Consider the following 26,967-nt stretch of genomic DNA (forward strand, 5'->3'; position numbering starts at 1 on the left):
ATGGAAAAAAGCTGCTCTGTGCCAGGGTTTTTGGGGGAAAATCCGGGGAAAACGGGCAAAAAAAAAAAAAATAAAAAGGGGAAGGTTTGGGGGGGGTGGGAGAGAAATTTTGGGGAGTCTGGGGCTCGTTGAGTCATTTTATTGCATTTATATATAATATATATCCCAACTTTTACAGCTCTGCCAGGGAGAACTCCCGGGCCCTTTTGGTTTTTAATACAATATAAAATTAGGCCTCTAAACAGGGAAATTTTGGGGGTTTTCCCCCAAAAAAACCCCCCTGAACCCCTCCCCCGTGAAAAGAAATGGGAAATTAAAGGGGTTTTTGGGGGTTTTGGGGGGTAAAAAGGGGCCAAACCAAGTGCAAATCACGGCTATGTACAGAGGGAGGAAAGCCCCCTGGAAATGGGGGAAAAATGGGGGAAAATGGGAAAAAATGGGGAAAAAAAAGGGTGAAAGTGGGGGGAAATTGGGGGAAATAAGAGGGGGGAAAAAACGGGGGGAAATGGGGGAAAGTGGGGGGAAAAGGGAGAAAATAAAGAGAAAAAAATGGGGGGAAGAGAGGGGGAAAATGGGGAAAAAAGGGGGGAAAATGGAAAAAAGGGGGGAAGAAAAATGGGGAAAAAAGAAAAAGGGGGAAAACGGAGGAAAAAAAGGAGAAAAAAAAGGGGGGAAGGGGAAAAAGTGGGAAAATTGAAGGGAAAAGTGGGGAAAGTGTGGGAAAATTGAGGACAAAATGAGGAAAAAAGGGAAAAATGAGGAAAAAAGGGGGAAAATGAGGAAAAAGGGGTGGGACCCCCCCTTCCCCAAAAAGGGGGTGCTTAAGGGTGGGGGAGGGGTCCCAAAAACACGGGGAGGGGGAGGCAGTAAAGAACCCCCCCCAAATATTCCCCAAATTGAGGGGAAAAAAGGGGGAGGAGACCCCCAAAATGGGGAAAAAAGAGGGAAAAATGGGAAAAAAAGGGGAAAAAATGGGAAAAAAAGGGAAAAAAATGGGAAAAAAGGGGGAGGGGACCCCAAAAAAGGGGGAAACCCGGGAATTTGGGGGGGCTGAACAGGGTCAATACAAAGCTCCGAGTGTTAGTGGGGTGGGCCCCCCGTTTGGGGTTTTTTGGGGGGTTTTGGGGTTTTTGGGGCTCACGAGGGCATGCACTGCACCCGGTCCGGCCCCTCCTCCTCATCGTCCGACGTGTCCGAGGAACTCCCGGAGTCGTCCGAGGGGGACTCGGCCCCGGGGTCCCGGCGGCGCTGGGAGAGGAGCGGGTTTGGGGTGAGAAACGGGGATTTGGGGTGAAAAATGGGGATTTGGGGTCAGGAGAGGGGATTTGGGGTGAAAAATGGGGATTTGGGGTCAGGAGAAACGGGGATTTGGGGTGAGGAGAGAGGGTTTGGGGTGAGAAACGGGGATTTGGGGTGAGAAACGGGGGTTTGGGGTGAGAAACGGGGATTTGGGGTCAGGAGAGGGGTTTGGGGTGAGAAACAGGGATTTGGGGTCAGGAGAGGGGTTTGGGGTGAGAAACGGGGATTTGGGGTCAGGAGAAACGGGGGTTTGGGGTGAGGAACGGGGGTTTGGGGTGAAAAATGGGGATTTGGGGTGAAAAATGGGGATTTGGGGTGAAAAACGGGGATTTGGGGTGAGGAACGGGGATTTGGGGTGAAAAACGGGGATTTGGGGTGAGGAACGGGGATTTGGGGTGAGAAATGGGGATTTGGGGTGAGAAACGGGGATTTGGGGTGAAAAACGGGGATTTGGGGTCAGGAGAAACGGGGGTTTGGGGTCAGGAGAAACGGGGGTTTGGGGTCAGGAGAGGGGGTTTGGGGTGAGAAACGGGGATTTGGGGTGAGAAACGGGGATTTGGGGTCAGGAGAGGGGATTTGGGGTCAGGAGAGGGGATTTGGGGTCAGGAGAGGGGATTTGGGGTGAGAAACGGGGATTTGGGGTGAGGAACGGGGTGAGGAAAAGCAGGAAAAGCAAGAAAAAAGCAGGGAAAACCAGGAAAAAAGCAGGAAAAAGGCAGGAGAAAAAACAGGAAAAATGCGGAAAAAAGCAGGAAAAAGTCACAGCAAAGCAGGACAAAAGCAGGAAAAAAGCAAGAAAAAAGCAGGAAAACGTGGGAAAAATCCAGGAAAAAGGCAGGGGATTTTGGGGAAATCAGGGAAAAGGCAGGGAATTTTGGGGAAATGGAGGAAAAGGCAGGGATTGGGAAATCAGGGAAAAGGCGGGATTGGGATCAGGGAAAAGGCGGGATTGGGATCAGGGAAAAGGCAGGGGATTTTGGGGAAATCAGGGAAAAGGCGGGATTTGGGATTCAGGGAAAAGGCGGGATTGGGATCAGGGAAAAGGCGGGATTTTTGGGATCAGGGAAAAGGCGGATTTGGGGATCAGGGAAAAGGCAGGATTTGGATCAAGGAAAAGGCGGGATTGGGATTCAGAGAAAAGGCGGGATTTGGGATTCAGGGAAAAGGCAGGATTGGGATCAGGGAAAAGGCGGATTTTGGGATCAGGGAAAAGGCGGATTTTGGGATCAGGGAAAAGGCGGATTTTGGGATCAGGGAAAAGGCGGATTTTGGGATCAGGGAAAAGGCAGATTTTGGGATCAGGGAAAAGGCGGATTTTGGGATCAGGGAAAAGGCGGGATTGGGGATCAGGGAAAAGGCGGGATTGGGGATCAGGGAAAAGGCCGGATTTTGGGATCAGGGAAAAGGCCGGATTTTGGGATCAGGGAAAAGGCGGGATTGGGATTCAGGGAAAAGGCAGGATTTGGGATTCAAGGAAAAGGCGGGATTGGGATCAGGGAAAAGGCGGGATTTTGGATCAAGGAAAAGGCCGGATTTTGGGGATCAGGGAAAAGGCCGGATTTTGGGATCAGGGAAAAGGCGGATTTGGGATCAGGGCTGGCAGCGGCCGTACCCGGTGGTGGCGGCGCTGGCGCAGGTGGTGCATGAGGAACCAGAGCATGTGGCTGTCGAACATGTCCGTGTGGTGCAGGCTGTCCTCGTCCCGCTCCGCCTTGTTCTTCTTCATCACCTGCCAGCAGGAAACCGGGAACACTGACCGAAGCCTTCCAGAGAAACCGGGAAAAGCCCAGGGAAAACCGGGAACACTGACCGAAACCTTCCAGAGAAACCGGGAAAAGCCCAGGGAAACCGGGAACACTGACCGAAGCCTTCCAGAGAAACCGGGAAAAGCCCAGGGAAACCAGGAAAAACCGGGAGAATCCCAGGGGAAAACCGGGAACACTGACCGAAGCCTTCCAGAGAAACCGGGAAAAGCCCAGGGAAACCGGGAAAAACCAGGAGAATCCCAGGGGAAAACCGGGAAAATCCCAGGGGAAACCGGGAACACTGACCGAAGCCTTCCAGAGAAACCGGGAAAAGCCCAGGGAAACCGGGAACACTGACCGAAGCCTTCCAGAGAAACCGGGAAAAGCCCAGGGAAACCAGGAAAAACCGGGAGAATCCCAGGGGAAAACCGGGAACACTGACCGAAGCCTTCCAGAGAAACCGGGAAAAGCCCAGGGAAACCGGGAAAAACCAGGAGAATCCCAGGGGAAAACCGGGAAAATCCCAGGGGAAACCGGGAACACTGACCGAAGCCTTCCAGAGAAACCGGGAAAAGCCCAGGGAAACCGGGAAAAACCAGGAGAATCCCAGGGGAAAACCGGGAAAATCCCAGGGGAAACCGGGAACACTGACCGAAGCCTTCCAGAGAAACCGGGAAAAGCCCAGGGAAACCGGGAAAAACCGGGAGAATCCCAGGGGAAAACCGGGAACACTGACCGAAGCCTTCCAGAGAAACCGGGAAAAGCCCAGGGAAAACCGGGAAAAACCGGGAGAATCCCAGGGGAAAACCAGGAAAAACCGGGAAAAGCCCAGGGAAACCGGGAACACTGACCGAAGCCTTCCAGAGAAACCGGGAAAATCCCAGGGGAAAACCGGGAACACTGACCGAAGCCTTCCAGAGAAACCGGGAAAAGCCCAGGGAAAACCGGGAAAAACCGGGAGAATCCCAGGGAAAACCGGGAACACTGACCGAAGCCTTCCAGAGAAACCGGGAAAAGCCCAGGGAAACCGGGAAAAGCCCAGGGAAACCGGGAACACTGACCGAAGCCTTCCAGAGAAACCGGGAAAAGCCCGGGAAAAACCGGGAGAATCCCAGGGGAAACCCGGGAAAAACCGGGAGAATCCCAGGGGAAAACCGGGAAAATCCCAGGGAAAAATCCCAGGGGAAAATCCCAGGGAAAAATCCCAGGGGAAAACCAGGAAAATCCCAGGCAAAAATGGGGAAAATTCCAGGGAAAAACCGGGGAAAACTGCCAGAAGCGTTCCAGAGAAATGGGGAAAAGTCCCAGGGAAAAAGTCCAGGGAAAAACCAGGAAAATCCCAGGCAAAAATCCCAGGGTAAAACCGGGAAAATCCCAGGCAAAAATGGGGAAAATTCCAGGGAAAAACGGGGAAAACTGCAGGGAAGCGTTCCAGAGAAACAGGGAAAAGTCCCAGGGAAAAAGTCCAGGGAAAAACCAGGAAAATCCCAGGCAAAAATGGGGAAAATTCCAGGGAAAAACCAGGAAAAACTGCCAGAAGCGTTCCAGAGAAATGGGGAAAAGTCCCAGGGAAAAAGTCCAGGGAAATGTTCCGGGAAAACCAGGAAATGTTCTGGGGAGAAACAGGGAAACATCCCAGGGAAACATTCCAGGGGAAAAATTCCAGGGGAAACCGGGAATATGGGGCCACGTCCCAGGGAAAAACCGGGAAACATTCCAGGGAAAAATTCCAGGGAAAAACCAGGAAACATCCCAGGGAAAAACTGGAAAACGTTCCAGGGAAAAACCAGGAAACATCCCAGGGAAAAATCGGGAAAATCCCAGGGAAAAATTCCAGGGAAAAACCGGGAAAATTCCAAGGAAATATCCCAGGAAAAAACTTGGAAACATCCCAGGGAAAAACCAGGAAACATCCCAGGGAAAAATCGGGAAAATCCCACGGAAAAATTCCAGAGAAAAACTGGGAGAATTCCAAGGAAAAATTCCAGGGTAAAACCGGGAAAATCCCAGGGAAAAATTCCAGGGAAAATCCCAGGGAAAAACCCAGGGAAAAACGGGGAAAATCCCAGGGAAAACTGGGAAACATTCCAGGGAAAAACCAGGAAACATCCCAGGGAAAAACTGGGAAATGTTCCAGGGAAAAACCGGGAAAATCCCAGGGAAAAACGGGGGAAAATCCCAGGGTAAAACTGGAATAATCCCAGCGAAAAGTTCCAGGGAGAAAGGGGGAAATGTTCCAGGGAAAAACGGGGGAAAATCCCAGGGTAAAACTGGAATAATCCCAGCGAAAAATTCCAGGGAGAAAGGGGGAAATGTTCCAGGGAAAAACCGGGAAAAATCCCAGGGAAAAACGGGGGAAAATCCCAGGGAAAAACTGGAATAATCCCAGCGAAAAATTCCAGGGAGAAAGGGGGAAATGTTCCAGGGAAAAACGGGGGAAAATCCCAGGGTAAAACTGGAATAATCCCAGCGAAAAATTCCAGGGAGAAAGGGGGAAATGTTCCAGGGAAAAACCGGGAAAAATCCCAGGGAAAAACGGGAAAAAATCCCAGGGTAAAACTGGAATAATCCCAGCGAAAAATTCCAGGGAGAAAGGGGGAAATGTTCCAGGGAAAAACGGGGGAAAATCCCAGGGAAAAACGGGGGAAAATCCCAGGGTAAAACTGGAATAATCCCAGCGAAAAATTCCAGGGAGAAAGGGGGAAATGTTCCAGGGAAAAACGGGGAAAAATCCCAGGGTAAAACTGGAATAATCCCAGCGAAAAATTCCAGGGAGAAAGGGGGAAATGTTCCAGGGAAAAACGGGGAAAAATCCCAGGGTAAAACTGGAATAATCCCAGCGAAAAATTCCAGGGAGAAAGGGGGAAATGTTCCAGGGAAAAACGGGGAAATCCCGGGGAAATCCCGGGAAATCCGGGAAATCCGGGAAATGCGGGAAGCGGGCGCACCTCCTTGAGGCCGCGCAGCTCCGTGGGCGCCTCGGCCGTGGGCGCCCAGATCTTGACGTCGTGGTCCAGCCCGCTGGTGGCCAGCAGCGGCAGGTGAGGGTGCGGCTCCAGGCAGTTCACCTGCGGAAACGGGAAATCTGGGAATGGGGAAGGATGGGAAACGGGGGAACGGGAATGGGGAAACGGGAATGGGGAAACGGGGGAAACGGGAATGGGGAAAGGATGGGAAATGGGGGAACGGGAATGGGGAAAGGATGGGAAACGGGGGAACGGGAATGGGGAAAAGGATGGGAAACGGGGGAACCCGGGAATGGGGAAAACGGGGGAAACGGGAAACCCGGGAATGGGGAAAGGACGGGAAACGGGGGGAACGGGAATGGGGAAACAGGGGGAAACGGGGGGGACGGGAATGGGGAAAACGGGGGGAAACGGGAAACCCGGGAATGGGGAAAAGGATGGGAAATGGGGGGAATGGGGGAAACCCGGGAATGGGGAAAACGGGGGGAAACGGGGGAAATCCGGGAATGGGGAAAGGATGGGAAATGGGGGGAATGGGGGAAACGGGAAATGGGGAATGGACGGGAAATGGGGGGAATGGGGGGAAACGGGGAAATGGGAAAAGACGGGAAATGGGGAGAAACGGGGGAAAACGGGAAATGGGGAAAGGACGGGAAAAGGGCAGGGACGGGGGGAACGGGAAATGGGGAAAAAGGACGGGAAATGGGGGGGAACGGGAAATGGGGAAATGGGGAAAGGACGGGAAATGGGGAGAAACGGGGAAATGGGGAAAAAGGACAGAAAATGGGGAGGGACGGGGGAAACGGGGAAATGGGGAAATGGGAAAAGGATGGGAAATGGGGGGAATGGGGGGAACGGGAAATGGGGAAATCCAGGAAATGGGGAGACAGGACGGAAAATGGGCAGGGACAGGGGAAACGGGGGGAAACGGGGGGGGAATGGGGAATAAATGGGGGGAAATGGCGGGAAAATCAGGAAAAATTACAAAAAATGGGGAGAAACGGGGGGGAAATGGGGAGGGATGGGGGAAACGGGGGGAAACAGGGGAAAATCCGGGGGAATGGGGAAAAAGGACGGAGAATGGGGATAGATGGGGGGAAACGGGGGGAAAATGGGGGGAAAATGGGGGAAAAATGGGGAATAAATGGGGAAGAATGGGGGGAAATGGGGGAAAATGAGGAAGAATGGGGGAAATGGGGGGTAAATGAGGGGGAAATGGGGGGAAAATGGGGGATATGGGGGGAAATGGGGAGAAAATGGGGGGAAAATCGGGAAAAATTACAAAAAATGGGGAGAGATGGGGAGAAACAGGGAAATGGGGAAAATGGGGAGAAAATGGGTAAAAATGGGGGGGAAATGGGGGAAAAATGGGGGAGAAAATGGGGGGGAAATGGGGAGAAAATGGGGAAGAATGGGGATAAATGGGGGGAAATTGGGGGAAATTGGGGAAAAATGGGAATTGTGGGGTTGGGAATGGGGGAGATGGTCCTGCAGGTTGTTATCCTGGGGGAAATGGGGAAAAAATGGGAGAAATGGGGAACAAATGGGGAGAAATGGGGGGAAAATGGGGGAGAAATGGGGGGGAAATGGGAATTGTGGGGTTGGGAATGGGATTGGGAATGGGATTGGGAGAGCTGATCCTGCAGGCAGTTCAGCTGGGGAAAACGGGGAAAAAATGGGAAAAAATGGGAATTGTGGGGTTTGAAATGGGGTTGGGAGTGGGGGAGATGCCCTGCAGGCAGTTCAGCTGGGGAAAACGGGGAAAAATGGGAAAAAATGGGGGGGAAATGGGAATTGTGGGGTGGGAAATGGGAATTGTGGGGTGGGGAGTGGGATTGGGAATGGGGGAGCTGATCCTGCAGGCAGCTCAGATGGGAAAAATGGGGAAAAAATTGGGAAAAATGGGAACTGTGGGGGAAAATGGGAATTGTGGGGTGGGGAGTGGGATTGGGAATGGGCGAGCTGATCCTGCAGGCAGCTCAGATGGGAAAAATGGGGGGAAATGTGGGGAGAAAAGGGGAAAAAGGGGGGAAAAAGGGGGAAGAAGGGTGGGGAAAGCGGAAAAGGGAAAAAGGGGGAAAAAAGGGGAATTTTGGGGCTCACCACGCCGCCCTTGTCGCCCTCCATGAACTGCACGATCTGGCAGGAGGATTTCTCCCAGAGGAAAATGTGGCCGCAGTCGCTGCCGCTCACCACGAACTCGCTCTTGGGGCCGTAGAAATTCACCCCTTTCACTGGGAAAAACGGGGAAAAACCAGGGGAATGGGGAAAATCAGGGGAAATGGGGGAAAAACAGAGGGAAATGGGAGAATTCAGGGGGAAATGGGGGAAAATCAGGGGAAATGGGGGAAAATCAGGGGAAATGGGGAAAAATCAGGGGAAAAAAAGGGGAAATGGGGGAAAATCAGGGGAAATGGGGGAAAAACAGAGGGAAATGGGAGAATTCAGGGGAAAATGGGGAAAAAGCAGGGGGAAATGGGGAAAATCAGGGGAAAAAACAGAGGGAAATGGGAGAATTCAGGGGAAAATGGGGAAAAAGCAGGGGGAAATGGGGAAAATCAGGGGAAATGGGGGAAAATCAGGGGAAAAAACAGAGGGAAATGGGAGAATTCAGGGGAAAATGGGGAAAAAACAGGGGGAAATGGGGGAAAAACAGGGGAAAATGTGGGAAAAATCGGGAAAAAACGGGGAAATTGAGAAAATCAGGGGAAATAGGGGGAAAAACAGAGGGAAATGGGAGAATTCAGGGGAAAATGGGGAAAAACGGGAAATGGGGAAAATCAGGGGAAAAACAGAGGGAAATGGGAGAATTCAGGGGAAAATGGGGAAAAAACAGGGGGAAATGGGGGAAAATCAGGGGAAATGGGGGAAAATCAGGGGAAATGGGGGAAAAAACGGAAATGGGAGAATTCAGGGGAAAATGGGGAAAAAACAGGGGGAAATGGGGGAAAATCAGGGAAAATGGGGGGAAATTGGGGGAAAATGTGGGAAAAATCAGGGGAAAAAACAGGGGAAAATGGGGGAAAATCAGGGGAAAAGGGGAAAAAGGAGAGGTTGGGGCTGTCTCCAGTGGAATTCCTGGTTGGGAAGCCAAGGAAATGTTTCCCAAAAGGATTTTTAGGGATCTCCAGGGGGGATTTTTTGGGGGGTTTAGGGGGGGTCTGAGGGAAATGCTGGAGGTGTCAAAAATTTGGGTAATTGTGGGCTTTGTCTGGGGTTTTCTGGGGGTTTCTGGGCTGGTTTTGGGGTGATTTGGGGCTGTTTTAGGGCTGGTTTTGGGGTGATTTGGGGCTGTTCCTGGGCTGGTTTTGGGAGTGTTTTTGGGGCGATTTGAGGCTGTTTTAGGGCTGGTTTTGGGAGTGTTTTTGGGGTGATTTGGGGCTGTTTTAGGGCTGGTTTTGGGGTGATTTGGGGCTGTTTTAGGGCTGGTTTTGGGGCTGGTTTTTGGAGTGGATTTGGGGCTGATTTTGGGGTGATTTGGGGCTGGTTTTGGGGTGATTTGGGGCTATTACTGGGCTGGATTTGTGACCGTTTTTGGGGTGATTTGAGGCTGTTCTAGGGCTGGTTTTGGGGCTGGTTTTTGGGGTGGATTTGGGGTGATTTGGAGCAGTTCCTGGGCTGGTTTTGGGAGTGTTTTTGGGGTGATTTGGGGATGTTTTAGGGCTGGTTTTGGGGCTGGTTTTGGGGTGATTTGGGACAGATTTTGGGGCAGTTTTTTGGGATGGATTTGGGCTGGATTTTGGGGTGATTTGGGCTAGATTTGGGCTGGATTTTGGGGTGATTTGGGCTGGATTTGGGCTGGATTTTGGGGTGATTTGGGACAGATTTTGGGGCAGTTTTTGGGATGGATTTGGGCTGGATTTTGGGGCAGTTTTTGGGATGGATTTGGGCTGGATTTTGGGGTGATTTGGGACGGATTTGGGCTGGATTTTGGGGTGATTTGGGCTGGATTTGGGCTGGATTTTGGGGTGATTTGGGACGGATTTGGGTGTTACCCGTGGCGTTGTTGCGGTGCCCCTTGTAGCGCCGGCTGTACTGCGCGCCGTCGCTGTGCGCCGAGTCGAACAGGTAGATGTCCTCGTCGTTGTACGAGGCCAGCAGCTCTGCAGCGGGAAAAACGGGGAAAAAACATGGGAAAATGGGAAAAAACACGGGAAAACGGGAAAAAACACGGGAAAACGGGGAAAAACACGGGAAAACGGGGAAAAAACACGGGAAAATGGGAAAAAAACACGGGAAAATGGGAAAAAACATGGGAAAATGGGAAAAAAACACGGGAAAACAGGAAAAAAACACGGGAAAACGGGAAAAAAACACGGGAAAACGGGAAAAAACATGGGAAAACGGGAAAAAAAACGGGAAAACAGGAAAAAACATGGGAAAAGGGGGAAAAAACATGGGAAAACGGGAAAAAAACGGGAAAATGGGGAAAAAACACGGGAAAACGGGGAAAAACACAGGAAAACGGGGAAAAAAACACGGGAAAACAGGGAAAAAACACGGGAAAACGGGGAAAAACACGGGAAAACGGGAAAAAACACGGGAAAACGGGAAAAAACAGGAAAATGGGAAAAACACGGGAAAACAGGAAAAAACATGGGAAAACAGGAAAAAACACAGGAAAATGGGAATAAAGGGGGGAAAATGAGAATAAACGGGAATAAATGGGGGGAAAATGAGAAAAACATGGAAATGGGAATAAATAGGGGGAAATGGGAATAAATGGGGAAGGAAATGTTAATAAATGGGGGGAAACGGGAATAAACACAGGGAAATTGGGAAAAAACATAAGGAAATGGGGGAAATGGGGAATAAATGGGGGGAAATCAAGGAAAAGCACCAAGGAAATGGGAAAAACAATGTGAAGATGGGGAAAAACAGCAGGAAAATGGGGAAAAACCAGGAGGAAAATGGGAAAAACCAGGAGGAAAATGTGGAAAAACCAGGAGGAAAATGGGAAAAACCAGGAGGGTCTGGAGCTCAACAGGGTTTTTTTGTGGGGGAAATTATTTTTATTTTGGAAAACATGGAATTTGGTGAGGGGAGGTCAGTTTTTTTGGGTGGAGGAGGTGTTTGTTTGAGGATAAACAGGTGGTTTTTTGGGAAAACGGGTATTTTTTGGGAAAACCTGATTTTTTTTTGGTGGGAAATGAGGGGGTTTGAGGGAGTGGGACCCCCCAGGACTCCCCAAATCCTCACCTGAGCCGTCGTGGCTGTAGACCAGGCAGGTGATGTTGGCTTTGGACTCGCAGTTCACCTGGAAAAGTGGGAAGAAACCTCGGATCCAGCCCCTTTTCCTGGGAATTCTGAGTGTTACAAGTCCCAGAGGAGGATTTAGGGAGGCAGAAAATGGGGTTTGAGGGGAAAAAACCCAAAAAAATAAAGATTTCTGGGAGTTTTTTCCGGCTTTTCCTGAAGGGTTTTCCAGGAAAAGGAGCGGCCGCTTCCCATGGGATTGATCCGGGGTGATCCCAGTGCTCCCAGTTCCCTCCCAGTTCCCTCCCAGTATCCCCAGTACCAAGTGGTGAGGGCAGAACTTCTTCAGGACTCCGTTGTTCTCATTTTCATCGATTTTCCTCTGGTCATAAATCCTGCAGGAAACAGGAAAAAAAAACCCAAAAAAGTAAAAAAAGAAGGTTGGATTTGCTCCAGGGAGGCCTTTTGAACCCCAAAATTCCTGTTCCGGAATCCCAGGGCTCAAAATTCCATCCTAAAATTGCCTGGGATTTTATGTGCCAGGATAGGGGCAGATTTTGGGCGGGAATGATGTTCCCACACAGCCAAAATTCCATCCTAAAATTCCCTGGGGATTTGGGGCAGGAATGATGTTCACACAGCCAAAATTCCATCCTAAAATTCCCTGGGGATTTGGGGCAGGAATGACATTCCCACACCCAAAATTCCCTCAGGATTTGGGGCAGGAATGACGTTCCCACAGCCAAAATTCCATCCTAAAATTCCCTGGGGATTTGGGGCAGAAAAAACATTCCCATGCACCAAATTCCATCCTAAAACTCCCTGGAATTCTGTTCTGGATACACCTGGATTTGGGAGCTCCCAGTGCTCCCAGTTTGGCTTCACCACAAAAACTGGTTCCAGTCCTGGATTTGGGAAGGCAAAACTGGGAATTTAGGAAGGGAAAAGAGGCGAATTTGGGAATTCCTGGATTTGGGAAGGGGAATCCCTGGATTTGGGCTCTCCCAGTGCTCCGTTTGGCCTCACCTCCCAGACTGGTCCCGGCCCCTGATTTGGGACAGGAAACCATGGATTTGGGAAGGGAAAAAGTTGGGATTTGTGAAAGGGAAGTTGGGCAGGGGAAATCATGGATTTGGGATAGGAAAATGCTGGATTTGGGAAGGGGAATCCCTGGATTTGGGCTCTCCCAGTGCTCCGTTTGGCCTCACCTCCCAGACTGGTCCCAGCCCCTGATTTGGGACAGGAAACCATGGATTTGGGAAGGGAATAAATTGGGATTTGTGAAAGGGAAGTTGGGCAGGGGAAATCATGGATTTGGGATGGGAAATCCCAGGATTTTGGCTCTCCCAGTGCTCCCAGTTTGGCCTCACCTCACGAACTGGTCGCGGCCGCCCACAGCGAACTGGGAGGTGTTGGCAGGGTTGACAAAGATGGTGTAGAGCCCGACCTTCTTCTCCTTCTCCTTCGTCACCACCAATTTCCTGGGAAAAACCCTCGGGATCAGCCCCAGTCCCAGCCCAAATTCCGGGAGCGGGAATTCCCAGGGGAGAAAAATCCCAAAACTCAGCAGGATTTGGGCACCGAGGGTGGGGGAATGCTCCCGAGGTGGGGAATTTCCCCCAGGAAAAATCTGCAGGGTTTGGGGTGGACTGGGGGAATTCCCAAAGGGAAAATGGGATTTGGGGGTGTTTTCCCCTAAAAACAGCTGGGATCTGTGGGAATTTGGGCCAGTCCAGGAATAAAATATTCAGGGTTGGCTCTGCCAGGGTGAGAATTCCAAAGGGATCTGGCCCAAAGGATAGGAATTCCCAAGGGAAATGTGATTTCCCAAAAAAAACCCTGATTTTTCCTCAAACTCCACCAGTATACCCCAAATCCTGCCTGTTTCCACCATCAAATTCCTATTTTCCCCAAAAAAAATCCCCATTTTCCTGTCACAATCTTCATTCTCCTGTCCACCACTCCCCATTATTCCCTCCAAAATCCCCATTATTCCCGCCGAGATCCAGATTTTTCCTCCAAAATCCCCATTTCTTCCCAAAAAAAACCCCCATTTTTCAAAACAAATCCCGATTTTCCCCAAAAAAATCTCTGAAGACAGCTGGGATTTGAGGGAATCTGGGCCATTCCAGGAGGGAAAATTCAGGACTGGCTCTGCCAGGGTGAGAATTCCAAAGGGATGCAGCCCAGGGAGGGGGTTGGGATCAGCTCCAGCCGCGGATTCCGGCGGGATCAGGGATTAAAGGGCTCGTCCTGGTTATGAAACCCCGGGATTTGGGCTGGATCAGCCTCCGGAATGACAGCTCAGAGGCTTGGAAAAATACAGAGACAGAAAAACTGTTTTACCCAAAAAAATCCCTGCTTTTCCCACCAAAAAACACAATTTTCCCTTTAAAAATAATCAGGTTCTGCCCAAAATTCCCTGGTTTTCCTCAAAAAACGGTGTTTTTCCCCAAAAAAACAACCTGCTTTCCCCCTCAAAAAATGTTTTCTCACAAAATTATTCTGGTTAAAGGAAAAAAAAAACAAAAAAACTATCTTCCCCTGAAAAATCCCAATTTTCCAAAAAAGCTCTATTTTTTCCTCAAAAATATTCATTTTCCTACAAAATACATCAAATTTTCCTGCAAAGATATCAAATTTCAAAAAACACCCAAGCTGTTTTCCCCACAAAAATAACCTGACTTCCTGAAAAATCCCTGATTTCCCAAAAAAAACCACTTGATTTTTTCCCAAAACCCACCTCTTCCCATTTCCTGCCCAGGATCCTCCATTTCCTGCCCAGAACTCCCACTTTTCCCCTCAGAATTCCCACTTTTCCCCTCAGAATTCCCAATTTTCTGGTCACTCACGAGGCACAGCTGCCGCAGATTGAGGGAATCCCCATTTCCCACCCCAAATCTCCTTTTTTCCCCTCAGAATTCCCACTTTTCCCATCAGAATTCCCATTTTCTCCTTAGAATTCCCAAATTTCCCCTCAGAATTCCCATTTCCCCCTCAGAATTCCCATTTCCCACTTTTCCCCTCAGAATTCCCATTTTCCCCTCAGAATTCTCACTTTTCCCCTCAGAATTCCCATTTTCCCCTCAGAATTCCCACTTTTCCTCTCAGAATTCCCATTTCCCCCTCAGAATTCCCATTTCCCACTTTTCCCCTCAGAATCCCCATTTTCCCCTCAGAATTCCCACTTTTCCTCTCAGAATTCCCATTTTCCCCTCAGAATTCCCATTTTCCCCTCAGAATTCCCGTTTTCCCCACTCACGAGGCGGGCCGGTCCGGCCGCAGGTCGATGGAATCCCCATTTCCCACCCCAAATCTCCTTTTTTCCCCTCAGAATCCCCATTTCCCACCCCAAATTCCCACATTTCCCCTCAGAATTCCCATTTTCCCCTCAGAATTCCCACATTTCCCCACAGAATTCCCATTTTCCCCTCAGAATTCCCGTTTTCCCCTCAGAATTCCCATTTCCCACTTTTCCCCTCAGAATCCTCATTTTCCCCTCAGAATCCCCATTTTCCCCTCAGAATTCCCACTTTTCCCCTCAGAATTCCCATTTTCCCCACTCACGAGGCGGGCCGGTCCTGCCGCAGGTCGATGGAATCCCCATTTCCCACCCCAAATCTCCTTTTTTCCCCTCAGAATCCCCATTTCCCACCCCAAATTCCCACATTTCCCCTCAGAATTCCATTTTCCCCTCAGAATTCCCACTATTCCCCTCAGAATTCCCATTTTCCCCTCAGAATTCCCACTTTTCCCCTCAGAATTCCCATTTTCCCCTCAGAATTCCCACTTTTCCTCACAGAATTCCCATTTTCTCCTTAGAATTCCCAAATTTCCCCTCAGAATTCCCATTTTCCCCTCAGAATCCCCATTTCCCACCCAGAATTCCCACTTTCCCCTCAGAATCCCCATTTCCCACCCAGAATTCCCACTTTCCCCCTCAGAATTCCCATTTCCCCCTCAGAATTCCCACATTTCCCCTCAGAATTCCCACATTTCCCCTCAGAATTCCCACATTTCCCCACAGAATTCCCATTTCCCACCCCAAATTCCCACATTTCCCCTCAGAATTCCCATTTTCCCCACAGAATTCCCATTTTTCCCTCAGAATTCCCGTTTTCCCCACTCACGAGGCGGGCCGGTCCTGCCGCAGGTCGATGGAATCCCCATTTCCCACCCCAAATCTCTTTTTTTCCCCTCAGAATCCCCATTTCCCACCCCAAATTCCCATTTTCCCCTCAGAATTCCCGTTTTCCCCACTCACGAGGCGGGCCGGTCCTGCCGCAGGTCGATGGTGAAGACCACGGCGTCCTCCCCCGCCGACAGGAACGTGCAGGGCGAGTCCGGCTCCAGCGCCAGCTGCGATTTGGGGAGAGGAAAAAAAAAAAAAAAAAGGGAAAAACCAGCGGGAATAGCTCCCAAAAATCCCCAAATCCAGGAAAATCCACCTGGAAAAACCCCGGGTTTGGGGATTCCCGCTATGAACTGCAGTGATGTCATCTGGGTGACATCAAGGGGATGACTGCACAGCCAAGGGTTTGAATTGCGCCCAAAAAGGGGGAAAAATCCCGAAATTCCTGGATTTTAACGGAGCTGAGTGGCTGAACCCGCCGAGGTGACAAGGGCCACATCCAAGCCTTGAAATATTTGGGAATTGATTTCCGCTGCACGCAGAAAGTGGGAAAATCCCTTCCTTTCTCCCCAAAAACCCCTCGGACCTCCGGGAAAAGGAGATCTCCCTCATTCCCAGGCACCACAAATCCCGGGATTTGGAATTCTGGGATCCCCCTCACCTTGTGCTGGGCTCGGTGCTGTGACAGCACCGGGGGTCACCTGGGTGGTGACATCCCCACCCCATTCCCACAGCATTCCCCCATTCCCAGACACCCCAAATCCTGGGATTTACCATTCCCAGGATTTGCCATTCCCAGAATTTGCCATTCCCAGGATTTGCCATTCCTGGGATCCCTCTCACCTTGTGGGAAGCCCCCCTTGTGCAGCACCGGCTGTCAGCTGGGTGGTGACATCCCCACCCCATTCCCACAGCGTTCCCCCATTCCCAGACACCCCAAATCCTGGGATTTGCCATTTCCAGGATTTGCCATTCCCAGGATTTGCCATTCCCAGGATTTGCCATTCCCAGAATTTGCCATTCCCAGGATTTGCCATTCCCAGGATTTGCCATTCCCAGGATTTGCCATTCCCAAATCCCAACTCACCTTGTGGGAAGCCCCCCTTGTGCTGGGCTCGGTGCTGTGACAGCTCTGTCACCTCTGTGGCGACATCCCCTGCTCCCACCCCATTCCCACAGCGTGCCCCCATTCCCAGGCACCCCAAATCCCGGGATTTGGAATTCCGGGATCCCCCTCACCTTGTGGGAAGCGCCCTTGTGCTGGGCCACGCGCTTGGTGCTGCGGCAGCACTGGGTGGCCGAGAGCTCGGCCACGCGCACCTGCCCGTCCCGGGCACACATGGCCAGCGTGGAGTCACCACTGTTGGGCAGGAACTTGGCCTGGAAAACACGGGAATCAGGGAAAAAATGGGAAAAAGGGACAGGGGGAGAGGGGGAAGGAAAGGGGGAATGGCAGAGGAGGTGGGGAGGGGAAAGGGATGGGGGGGATTGCTGGAATTGTTGTGGGAATTGTCCCGGTTTTCTTAGGAATCATCCCAAAATCTCCTGGGATATCATCCCAAGTTCTCTCAGGAACCATCCCAAACTCTCCCCTGGGAATCATCCCGGCTCTCCCAGGAACCCTCCCAGCAATTATCCCAAGGTATCCCAAGAACAGTGCCCGGAATGATCCCAAACTCTCCTGGGAATCATCCCAAACTCTCCCAGTGGATGGGGAAACCCATCCGGATGATGGATCCTGGGGCTCCCCTTTGGGATTCCACCTTAAAATCCACCCAAGCTGCTCCCACATCCTTTCCCAAGCATTCCCTTTCCCAGCTGAGCTTTTCCTGGGACACTCTCCCACCCCAAAAAGAGACCCTCAAGGTGGTGGATTTCAGGGCACAGTCATGGGATTTGGGGACCTGTTCCCAGATCTTTTTCCAAGCATTCCCTGTCTCAGCTGAGCTCTTCCTGGGACCCACTCCCAGCCCAAAGAGGAACCCTTAGAACCACCCCTAAACAAACACCCGGGAACTTTGGGAAACCCATCCAGATGATGGATCCTGGGGCTCCCCTTTGGGATTCCACCCTAAAATCCACCCAACCTGCTCCCACATCCTCAATCCAGTGATACCTCTCCCATTCCCAGCTGAGCTTTTCCTGGGACCCTCTCCCAGCCCAAACAGGAACCTTTAGAACCACCCCTAAACAAACACCCGGGAACTTTGGGAAACCCATCCGGATGACGGACCCTGGGGCTCTCCTTTGGGATTCCACCCAAAACCCACCCAAGCTGCTCCCACATCCTTTCCCAAGCATTCCCTTTTCCCAGCTGAGCTTTTCCTGGGACCCTCTCCCACCCCAAACAGGAACCTTTAGAACCACCCCTAAACAAACACCCGGGAACTTTGGGAAACCCATCCGGATGACGGACCCTGGGCGTCCCCCGTGTGCCCGCAGCCCGGACCCCGCGGCGCCCACCTGGAAGACGTTGCTCTTGTGCCCGCTGTCGAACTGCAGCACGGGCCGGCGCCGCAGCCAGTCCCACACCAGCACCTTGAGGTCGTCGCTGCCGCTGGCCAGGCGCGTGCCGCGCTGGTTGAAGTGCAGCGTGTTGACGCAGCCCGTGTGGCCCTCCAGGCCGTGCTGCAGCCGGAACTTCTGCACGAAGAGCCGGGCGCCGCAGGCCTGCGCCACGAAGCGCGAGCAGCCGCCCAGCTGGCGCTGCCGCAGCGCCGGGATCGCCCGCCAGCGCGGCCGCGGCAGCGCCCACGTCTCCGAGGCCACCTGCGGGCACACGCGGCTGTTGGCAAGGTGTGCGGGCTCTGGCAGCTGCGCAGGTGAGGGGCGGGGGCCTGCCATGTGTACAGGGCTCTGTCACCTGTTACAGGTGAGGGACAGGGGCCTGCCATGTGTACAGGGCTCTGTCACCTGCCACAGGTGATGGACAGGGCTCTGTCACCTGTTACAGGTGAGGGACAGGGCTCTGCCATGTGTACAGGGCTCTGTCACCTGCCACAGGTGATGGACAGGGCTCTGTCACCTGTTACAGGTGAGGGACAGGGCTCTGTCACCTGTTACAGGTGAGGGACAGGGCTCTGTCACGTGTACACGGCTCTGTCACCTGCTGCAGGTGAGGGACAAGAGCCTGTCACCTTCTACAGGAGAGGGACAGGAGCCTGTCACATGTACAGGGCTCTGGCACCTGCTACAGGTGATGGACAGGGTTCTGTCACGTGTACAGGGCTCTGTCACATCTTACAGGTGATGGACAGGGCTCTGTCACATGTACAGGACTCTGTTACCTGTTACAGGTGATGGACAGGGCTCTGTCACATGCTACAGGTGAGGGACAGGGCTCTGTCATGTGTACAGGGCTCTGTCACCTGTTACAGATGATGGACAGGGCTCTGTCATATGTACAGCTCTGTCACATGTACAGAGCTCTGTCACCTGTTGCAGGTCATGTACAGGACTCTGTCACATGTTACAGGTGATGCACAGCTCTGTCACATGTACAGAGCTCTGTCACATGTTACAGGTGATGCACACCTCTGTCACATGTACAGGACTCCGTCACCTGTCACATTTTGCTTTGTGTCTCCCACAATCGCCATGCACTGAGACTAAAAATGGAATGAAATCTTTTAAAACCTAAATAAAATCTTTTAAAACCTCACTTAAAACCTCAGTTAAACCTCATTTAACCCCTCAGCCTCCCTGCTGTAAATGTGGCAGAACCAGCAGCCACCCAGGTTTACATCTCCTGTGCCTCACTATGCACCAAGACTAAGAACGGAATTAAATCTTTTAAAACCTAAATAAAATATTTTAAAACCTCCTCTAAAACCTCATTTAAAACCTCTTTAACCATCTTTTAGAGCCCCTCAGCCTCCCTGCTGTAAATGAGGCAGAACCAACAAGCACCCAGGTTGACATCTCCTGTGCCTCACTATGCACCGAGACTAAAAATGGAATTAAATCTTTTAAAACCTCATTTAAAACCTCAGTTAAAACCTCATTTAAAATCTTATTTAAAACCTATTTAACACCTCTTTCACCATCCTTTAGAACCCCTCAGCCTCCCCCTGCAAGCAGAACCAGCAGTCACCAAGGTTTACATCTCCTGTCTCACTACGCATGGAATGGACCAAGAATGGAATAAAACCTTTTAAAACCTCAGTTAAAACCTCATTTAAAACCTCTTCTAAATCCTCGTTTAAAACTTCATTTAAGACCTCTTTTAACACCTCTTTTAGAATCCCTCAGCCTCCCTGCTGCAATAATGTGGCAGAACCAGCAGCCAGTCAGGTTTACATCTCCTGTGCCTCCCTATGCACCGAGACTAAGAATGGAATTAAATCTTTTAAAACCTCATTTAAAACCTCATTTAAAACCTGTTTAACCATCTTTTAGAACCCCTAAGCCTCCCCCTGCAAGCACAGAACCAGCAGCCAGTCAGGTTCACATCTCCTGTGCCTCACTATGCATGGAGAGAAAAATGAAATTAAATCTTTTCAAACCTCAGTTAACACCTCATTTAAAACCTCAGTTAAAACCTCAGTCAAAACCTCATTTAAAACCTCAGTTAAAACCTATTTAACACCTGTTTAACCAACTTTCAGAACCACTCAGCCTCCCCTCTGCAAACATGAGAGATCCAACAGCCACCAAGGTTTACATCTCCTGCGTCTCACTACGCATGGAGATAAAAAACTAAATTCTTTTCAAACCTCATTTAAAACCTCATTTAAAACCTCATTTAACACCTGTTTCACCATCCCTTAGAACCCCTCAGCCTCCCCCTGCAAGCAGAACCAGCAGCCACCCAGGTTTACATCTCCTGTGCCTCACTATGCATGGAGACGAAAAATGAAATTAAATCTTTTAAAAACCTAAATAAAACCATTTAAAACCTCAGTTAAAACCTCAGTTAAAACCTATTTAACGCCACTTGCACCATCCTTTAGAACCCCTCAGCCTCCCCCTGCAAGCAGAACCAGCAGCCACCAAGGTTTACATCTCCTGTGCCTCACTATGCACCGAGACTAAGAACGGAATTAAATCTTTTAAAACCTAAATAAAATAATTTAAAACCTCATTTAAAACCTATTTAACACCTGTTTAACCATCTTTCAGAGTCCCTGAGCCTCCCCCTGCAAGCAGAACCAGCAGCCGCCCAGGTTTACATCTCCTGTGCCTCACTATGCACGGAGACGAAAAATGAAATTAGATCTTTTAAAAACCTAAATAAAACCATTTAAAACCTCAGTTAAAACCTCAGTTAAAACCTCATTTAAAACCTATTTAACGCCACTTGCACCATCCTTTAGAACCCCTCAGTCTCCCCCTGCAAGCAGAACCAGCAGTCACCAAGGTTTACATCTCCTGTGCCTCACTATGCACGGAGACGAGAAATGAAATTAGATCTTTTAAAAACCTAAATAAAACCGTTTAAAACCTCAGTTAAAACCTCATTTAAAACTTATTTAACACCACTTGCACTATCCTTTAGAACTCCTCAGCCTCCCCCTGCAAGCAGAACCAGCAGCCACCCAGGTTTACATCTCCTGTGCCTCACTATGCACGGAGAGGAGAAATGAAATTAGATCTTTTAAAAACCTAAATAAAATAATTTAAAACCTCATTTAGAACCTATTTAACACCTCTTTCACCATCTTTCAGAACCCCTGAGCCTCCCCCTGCAAGCAGAACCAGCAGCCACCCAGTCCTCCAGCGCCTGCTCCTCGTCGGACGAGTCGCGCTCGTGCGGCGGCCGCCTGCGGGGCGCCCTGCGCCGGGCGCGGGGCTCTTCCTCCTCCTCCTCCTCCTCGTCCTCCTCCTCCTCCTCCTCGTCCTGGCCGTGCCGCGGCTCCTCGGGGATGGAGTAGTGGCCGGTGTCGTCCATGCTGTCGCTGTCCTTGTCCCCGGAGCTGTCGCTGTCGCTGGCGCGGCCCCGCGCGGCCCCGGCGTCGTCGCCCGTCAGGCTCAGGCTGAGGTCGGACGCCTCCACCTCGATCCCCGAGGACGTCTCGCGGCCCTCCTCGGCCGACATGTCCTCGGGGCTGCTGGACAGGCTGCCTGGGGACAGGGACAGCGGTGTCACCGGTGTCACAGTGCCGTGGGGACATGGGGACAGCACGGTGTCACCAGTGTCACAGTGCCGTGGGGACACACAATGACACCAGCCCTCCTCGGCGGACATGTCCTCGGGGCTGCTGGACAGGCTGCCTGGGGACAGGGACAGCGGTGTCACCGGTGTCACAGTGCCGTGGGGACACGGGGACACACAGTGACACCAATGTCACAGTGCCATGGGGACATGGGGACAGCACGGTGTCACCGGTGTCACACTGCCCTGGGGACATGGGGACACACAGTGACACCGGTGTCACAGTGCCGTGGGGACATGGGGACAGCACGGTGTCACCGGTGTCACACTGCCCTGGGGACATGGGGACACACAGTGACACCGGTGTCACAGTGCCGTGGGGACACACAGTGACACCGGTGTCACAGTGCCGTGGGGACACACAGTGACACCAGCCCTCCTCGGCCGACACGTCCTCAGGGCTGCTGGACAGGCTGCCTGGGGACAGGGACAGCGGTGTCACCCTGGGGACAGCACAGTGACACCGGTGTCACAGTGCCGTGGGGACATGGCGACAGCACAGTGACACCATGGGGACAGGGACATAGGGACAGTGTCACCAGTGTCACTGCTGGACAGGCTGCCTGGGGACAGTGTCACCAGTGTCACACTGCCATGGGGACAGGGACAGCAGAGTGTCACCGTGGGGACAGTAGAGTGTCACCAGTGTCATACTGACATGAGGACATGGGGACAGCACAGTGCCACCGTGGGGACAGGGACATAGGGACAGTGTCACCGGTATCACACTGCCATGGGGACAGCAGAGTGTCACCGGTGTCACACCGCCATGGGGACAGCAGAGTGTCACCAGTGTCACACCGCCATGGGGACAGCACAGTGTCACCAGTGTCACACCACCATGAGGACATCACAGTGTCACCAGTGTCACACCACCATGAGGACATCACAGTGTCACCGGTGTCACACTGCCATGGGGACAGGGACATAGGGACAGTGTCACCAGTGTCACACCACCATGAGGACATCACAGTGTCACCGGTGTCACACTGCCATGGGGACAGGGACAGCAGAGTGTCACCAGTGTCACACCACCATGAGGACATCACAGTGTCACCGGTGTCACACTGCCATGGGGACAGCACAGTGTCACCAGTGTCACACTGCCATGGGGACAGGGACAGCAGAGTGTCACCAGTGTCACACTGCCATGGGGACAGCACAGTGTCACCAGTGTCACTGCTGGACAGGCTGCCTGGGGACAGGGGGACATGGGGACAGCGTGGTGGCACCGTGGCTGGCGCCTGCGCTGCCACCCCGCCACCGTCGCTGTCACCACCGCGGTCACTTTGCCACCGTCACTGCCACCCTGCCACCCTCGCTGTCACCGTTCCCTTGTCACCCCGCTCCCGTCACTGTCACCCTGCCACCCCCCTGTCCCCCAGCTGTCCCCTCACCGTTGACAATGTCCGTCCTGCCGTCCATGGTGCCACCCTTGTCCGACATCGGCGCCTCCCGCGGGAATCCCTGAAGGGACAGGGACACGGGGACATGGGGACAACCATGGGGACACAGGGACAACCATGGGGACAGGGACACGGGGACATGGGGACAACCATGGGGACATGGGGACATGGGGACAGGGACACGGGGACAGGGACATGGGGACAGGGACATGGGGACACAGGGACAACCATGGGGACATGGGGACATGGGGACAGGGACATGGGGACAGGGACATGGGGACACAGGGACAACCATGGGGACATGGGGACATGGGGACACAAGGACAGGGGGACAGGGACACGGGGACATGTGGACAGGGACATGGGGACGGGGGACAGGGACATGGGATAGGGACAGGGGGACATGTGGACAGGGACATGGGGACAGGGGACAGGGACATGGGGACACAAGGACAGGGGGACAGGGGACAGGGACACGGGGACACCAAGACACGGAGCTGGAGCGGCCACCACAGGATGTCCCCTTGTCCCCAGCCCACCCCGTCACCGTGAGCGCTCCCAAAATTCCCATTTACCGTGGAAAAAAAAACCTGGGAATGCTCCAGGACCCTCAACATCCTGGGAAAATCCGATCCCGAGGGATTTGTCATCCCAAAACTCTATTTTTGGAACATTCCCACACAAAATTCCCATTTTTCTACCTGCCACAGAGCCCCACCTGGCTGAGTCTGTTCCCAAAATCCCAATTTTCCATGGAAAAACCACCTGGAAATGCTCCAGGACACCCAAGCCTGGTCTGGCTGTTCCCAAAATTCCCATTTTCTGTGGAAAAACCACCTGGGAATACCCCAGGACACCCAAGCCCTGCTCAGCATCCCAGGAAAATCCGATCCCGAGGGATTTGTGATCCCAAAAATCCATCTTTAAACACATTCCCACCAAAAGTTCCCTCTGGAATCTCTCCAGGAGAGCCATGCCTGTCCCCCAGCCTCCCAAAAAACCCCATTTCCGTGGGAATGGGCAGCAGCAGAGCCCTGGAATTCCATGGAATTCCCTGGAATTCTGCTGGAATCCCTCACAACCTCAGGAATTCCCCCTCCCCCTTCAAACCCACCATTTTTTGCCTCCAATCCCAGGAATTTTTTGCTCCCATTCCCAGGTGAGGGATGGGGAAGGAGCTTCCCAATTTTTGGATTCCTGATCCAGAGGAGGGGGTGGGAAATTTGGGAATTGCAGGGAATGCTCCCAAAATCCCGGGATTCCGCGGCTGCCTGAGCGCATCTGGACAGGCTCAGGCTGACGCTGCTGCTCCCAAAAATATCCCAAAAACATCCCGGGGCATTCCAGAGCCTCTGGAAGCGGGATCCGGCCTCCCTGCTGCCCTCCAAACTGGGAGAGACTGGGAGAAACTGGGGAAAAATGGGAGAGAAACTGGGAAAGAATGGGGAAAAATGGGAGAAAAAATGGGAGAGAAACTGGGAGAGAAAATGGGAGAAAAACTAGAAGAGAATGGGGAAAAATGGGAAAGAAACTGGGAGAAAAAATGGGAGAGACTGAGGAAAATGGGAGAGAAAATGGGAGAGACTGGGGGGAAAATGGGAGAAAAAATAGGAGAAAAAATGGGAGAAAAAATGGGAGAAAAAATGGGAGAAATGTGGATGAGAATGGGGAAAAAATGGGAGAAAAAATAGGAGAGAAACTGGGAGAGAATGGGAGCAAAAACTGGGAGAAAATGGGAGAAAATCTGGGAGAGAATGGGGGAAAAATGGGAGAAAACTGGGAGGAAAAACCGGGAGCACAAACTGGGAGGTCCCAAATTCTCAGGGATGGAGCCCCCAAATCCTTTGGGATAAAATTCCCAATCCCGCGGGATAGAGCCCCCAGATCCTCAGGGATAAAATCCCCAAATTTCTCAGGAATGGATCCCCCAAATCCTTTGGATAAAATCCCCAAATTTCTCAGGAATGGATCCAAATCCCTCGGGATGGATCCCCAGGAACATTCCCAGGAGTTTCCCAAACCCTGGAGAAATCCCAAAATATCCCCAAAACCCCAAAATCCCCCAAAATCCTCCCCAAACCCCCCAAAAATCCCCCAAACCCAGCGCACTCACCTGGGCCAGGTGCCGGGGACAGCGGGGCTGGAGCTGGGGGGGAGCGCGGGGTCAAAGGTCAGAGACCCCCAAATTTCGGGACCCCCCCATCCCTGGGGACCCCCCAAATTCCTGGGAAATCCCCCCAGAATTTTGGGAACCCTCACAATTCCTAAAGAACCTCAAATTTTGGGGACCCCTCCCAATCTTTGGGGACCCCCCCTGATCCTTGAGAATTCCCAAATTTTGGGGGACCCCCCCCAAAATCCCCCAAAAAATTCCCTCCGTCCCCGAAGACCCCAAATTTTTGGGGGATTCCAAATTTTTGGGGACCCTCCAATCCCAAAAATCTCAGGGACGTCCCCCCAAAAAATTCCAGAACTTTTCCCCCTTCCAACCTCAGGTGACCCCCAAAAAAAATACTCGGGGACCCCTCCCAAAAGCTTGGGGATCGCCCCAAAAATGCCCCAAAATCTCAAGGACTCCCCAAATTACTCAGGAGCCCCCCAATGGTTCAAAAACTGCTCAAAACCCCCTAAAAAAACCTCAAGGGTCCCCCCAAAACCCTCTCAGGACCCCCAAAAAAAACCAAGGGACCCCCAAAAAACTCAAAGGTCCCCCCAAAAACCCTCTAAGGACCCCCCAAAATCCCCCAGGGTCCCCCAAAACCGCCCCCAGAGCCTCAGGGTCCCCCCCAAAACCCCCTCAGGGTCCCCCCAAAACCCCCTCAGAGCCTCAGGGACCTCCCCAAAGCCCCCCAGGACCCCCCAAAACCCCTCAGGGTCCCCCCAAACCCCCTCAGAGCCTCAGGGACACCCCCAAGTTCCCCGAGGGACCCCCCAAAACCCCTCGGGGTCGCCCCAACCCTCCCCGGCCTCGCTCCGCGGCTCGCCCCGAGCCCCCCCGGCCCCTCGGGGTTCCCCCAAATCTCCCCCCGGGCCCGTCCCGCCCCTCCCGGGATCCCCCCCGGGGCCGGGCCAGGCCCGAGCCCGCGGCGGCCGCGGCCGCAGCGGCGGAGGCCGCGCACCGACCCGAGCGTCAGCGGAGGCTCCCGGCCGGCGCCGGGGGGTGCGGCCGGGCTCAGTGGCGGCCGCCGCGGGTCCCCCCGGCCGCTCCGGCGCCGCTCCCGGGCCCGGGCCCCGCCGCCGCCATCTTGAACGCGCCGCCCCCGCCGCCGCGCTTGGCGGCACCGCCCGACGCTTTTGCGGCACCGCGGGCGACGCTTTACGGCAGCGGCCGTTGCGCGGCAGCGGCGGGGGGCGCCCCCCCCCACGCGGCGTTGCCATGGGAACGGCGCCATTCTCCCCCCCCGGCCCCGGCGTTGCCATGGGAACGGTGCCGTTCCCTCCACCCGCCCCCCCCCGGGACTGTGGGGCCGCTGTGGGGTCCCCATTGGGGTTATGGGGTCACTGTGGGGTCACCATTGGGGTTATGGGGTCACTGTGGGGTTACCATTGGTGTTTATGGGGTCACTGTGGGGTCACCATTGGGGTTATGGGGTCACTGTGGGGTCACCCCAGTGGGGTTATGGGGTCACTGTGGGGTCACCATTGGGGTTATGGGGTCACTGTGGGGTCACCCCAGTGGGGTTATGGGGTCACTGTGGGGTCACCATTGGCGTTATGGGGTCACTGTGGGGTCCCCAGTGGGGTTATGGGGTCACTGTGGGGTCCCCATTGGTGTTTATGGGGTCACTGTGGGGTCACCCCAATGAGGTTATGGGGTCACTGTGGGGTCCCCAGTGGGGTTATGGGGTCACTGTGGGGTCACCATTGGGGTTATGGGGTCACTGTGGGGTCACCCCAATGAGGTTATGGGGTCACTGTGGGGTCACCATTGGCGTTATGGGGTCACTGTGGGGTCACCCCAGTGGGGTTATGGGGTCACTGTGGGGTCACCATTGGGGTTATGGGGTCACTGTGGGGTCCCCAGTGGGGTTATGGGGTCACTGTGGGGTCACCATTGGGGTTATGGGGT

General features: G+C 52.9%; 1 protein-coding gene across 1 annotated transcript; it reads right to left on the reverse strand.

Annotated features, from left to right (window-relative positions):
- Window positions 1-123: 123 nt before the first annotated feature.
- DCAF8 (DDB1 and CUL4 associated factor 8) lies at window positions 124-26,142 on the reverse strand. Its single transcript, XM_085560674.1, has 15 exons — window positions 26,022-26,142; window positions 25,012-25,044; window positions 22,890-22,959; window positions 21,046-21,401; window positions 17,802-18,107; window positions 16,578-16,718; window positions 15,471-15,565; window positions 12,577-12,687; window positions 11,529-11,601; window positions 11,210-11,267; window positions 10,006-10,113; window positions 8,114-8,244; window positions 5,993-6,112; window positions 2,912-3,028; window positions 124-1,248 (listed from the first exon to the last, which is right to left on the reverse strand). Exons 3-15 carry the CDS (start codon window positions 22,936-22,938, stop codon window positions 1,138-1,140), a joined length of 1,776 nt encoding a protein of 591 aa, XP_085416800.1. The 5' UTR covers window positions 22,939-22,959; window positions 25,012-25,044; window positions 26,022-26,142; the 3' UTR covers window positions 124-1,137.
- Window positions 26,143-26,967: the final 825 nt, after the last annotated feature.

This window comes from Lonchura striata, chromosome 25 (assembly GCF_050655825.1).
Source record: "Lonchura striata isolate lonStrDom1 chromosome 25, ASM5065582v1, whole genome shotgun sequence".
Taxonomy (NCBI): domain Eukaryota; kingdom Metazoa; phylum Chordata; class Aves; order Passeriformes; family Estrildidae; genus Lonchura; species Lonchura striata.

Bases quoted from the DNA above. Each gene is read 5' to 3' on its own strand.
- DCAF8 (XM_085560674.1), bottom strand. From the start codon at position 22,938: ATGTCGGACAAGGGTGGCACCATGGACGGCAGGACGGACATTGTCAAC. The intron at 11,268-11,528 runs GTACTGGGGATA...CCACTTTTCCAG, and splicing joins AGTTCTGCCCTCACCACTTG to GTGAACTGCGAGTCCAAAGC. The intron at 10,114-11,209 runs GTGAGGATTTGG...TTCCCGCTGCAG, and splicing joins CTACAGCCACGACGGCTCAG to AGCTGCTGGCCTCGTACAAC.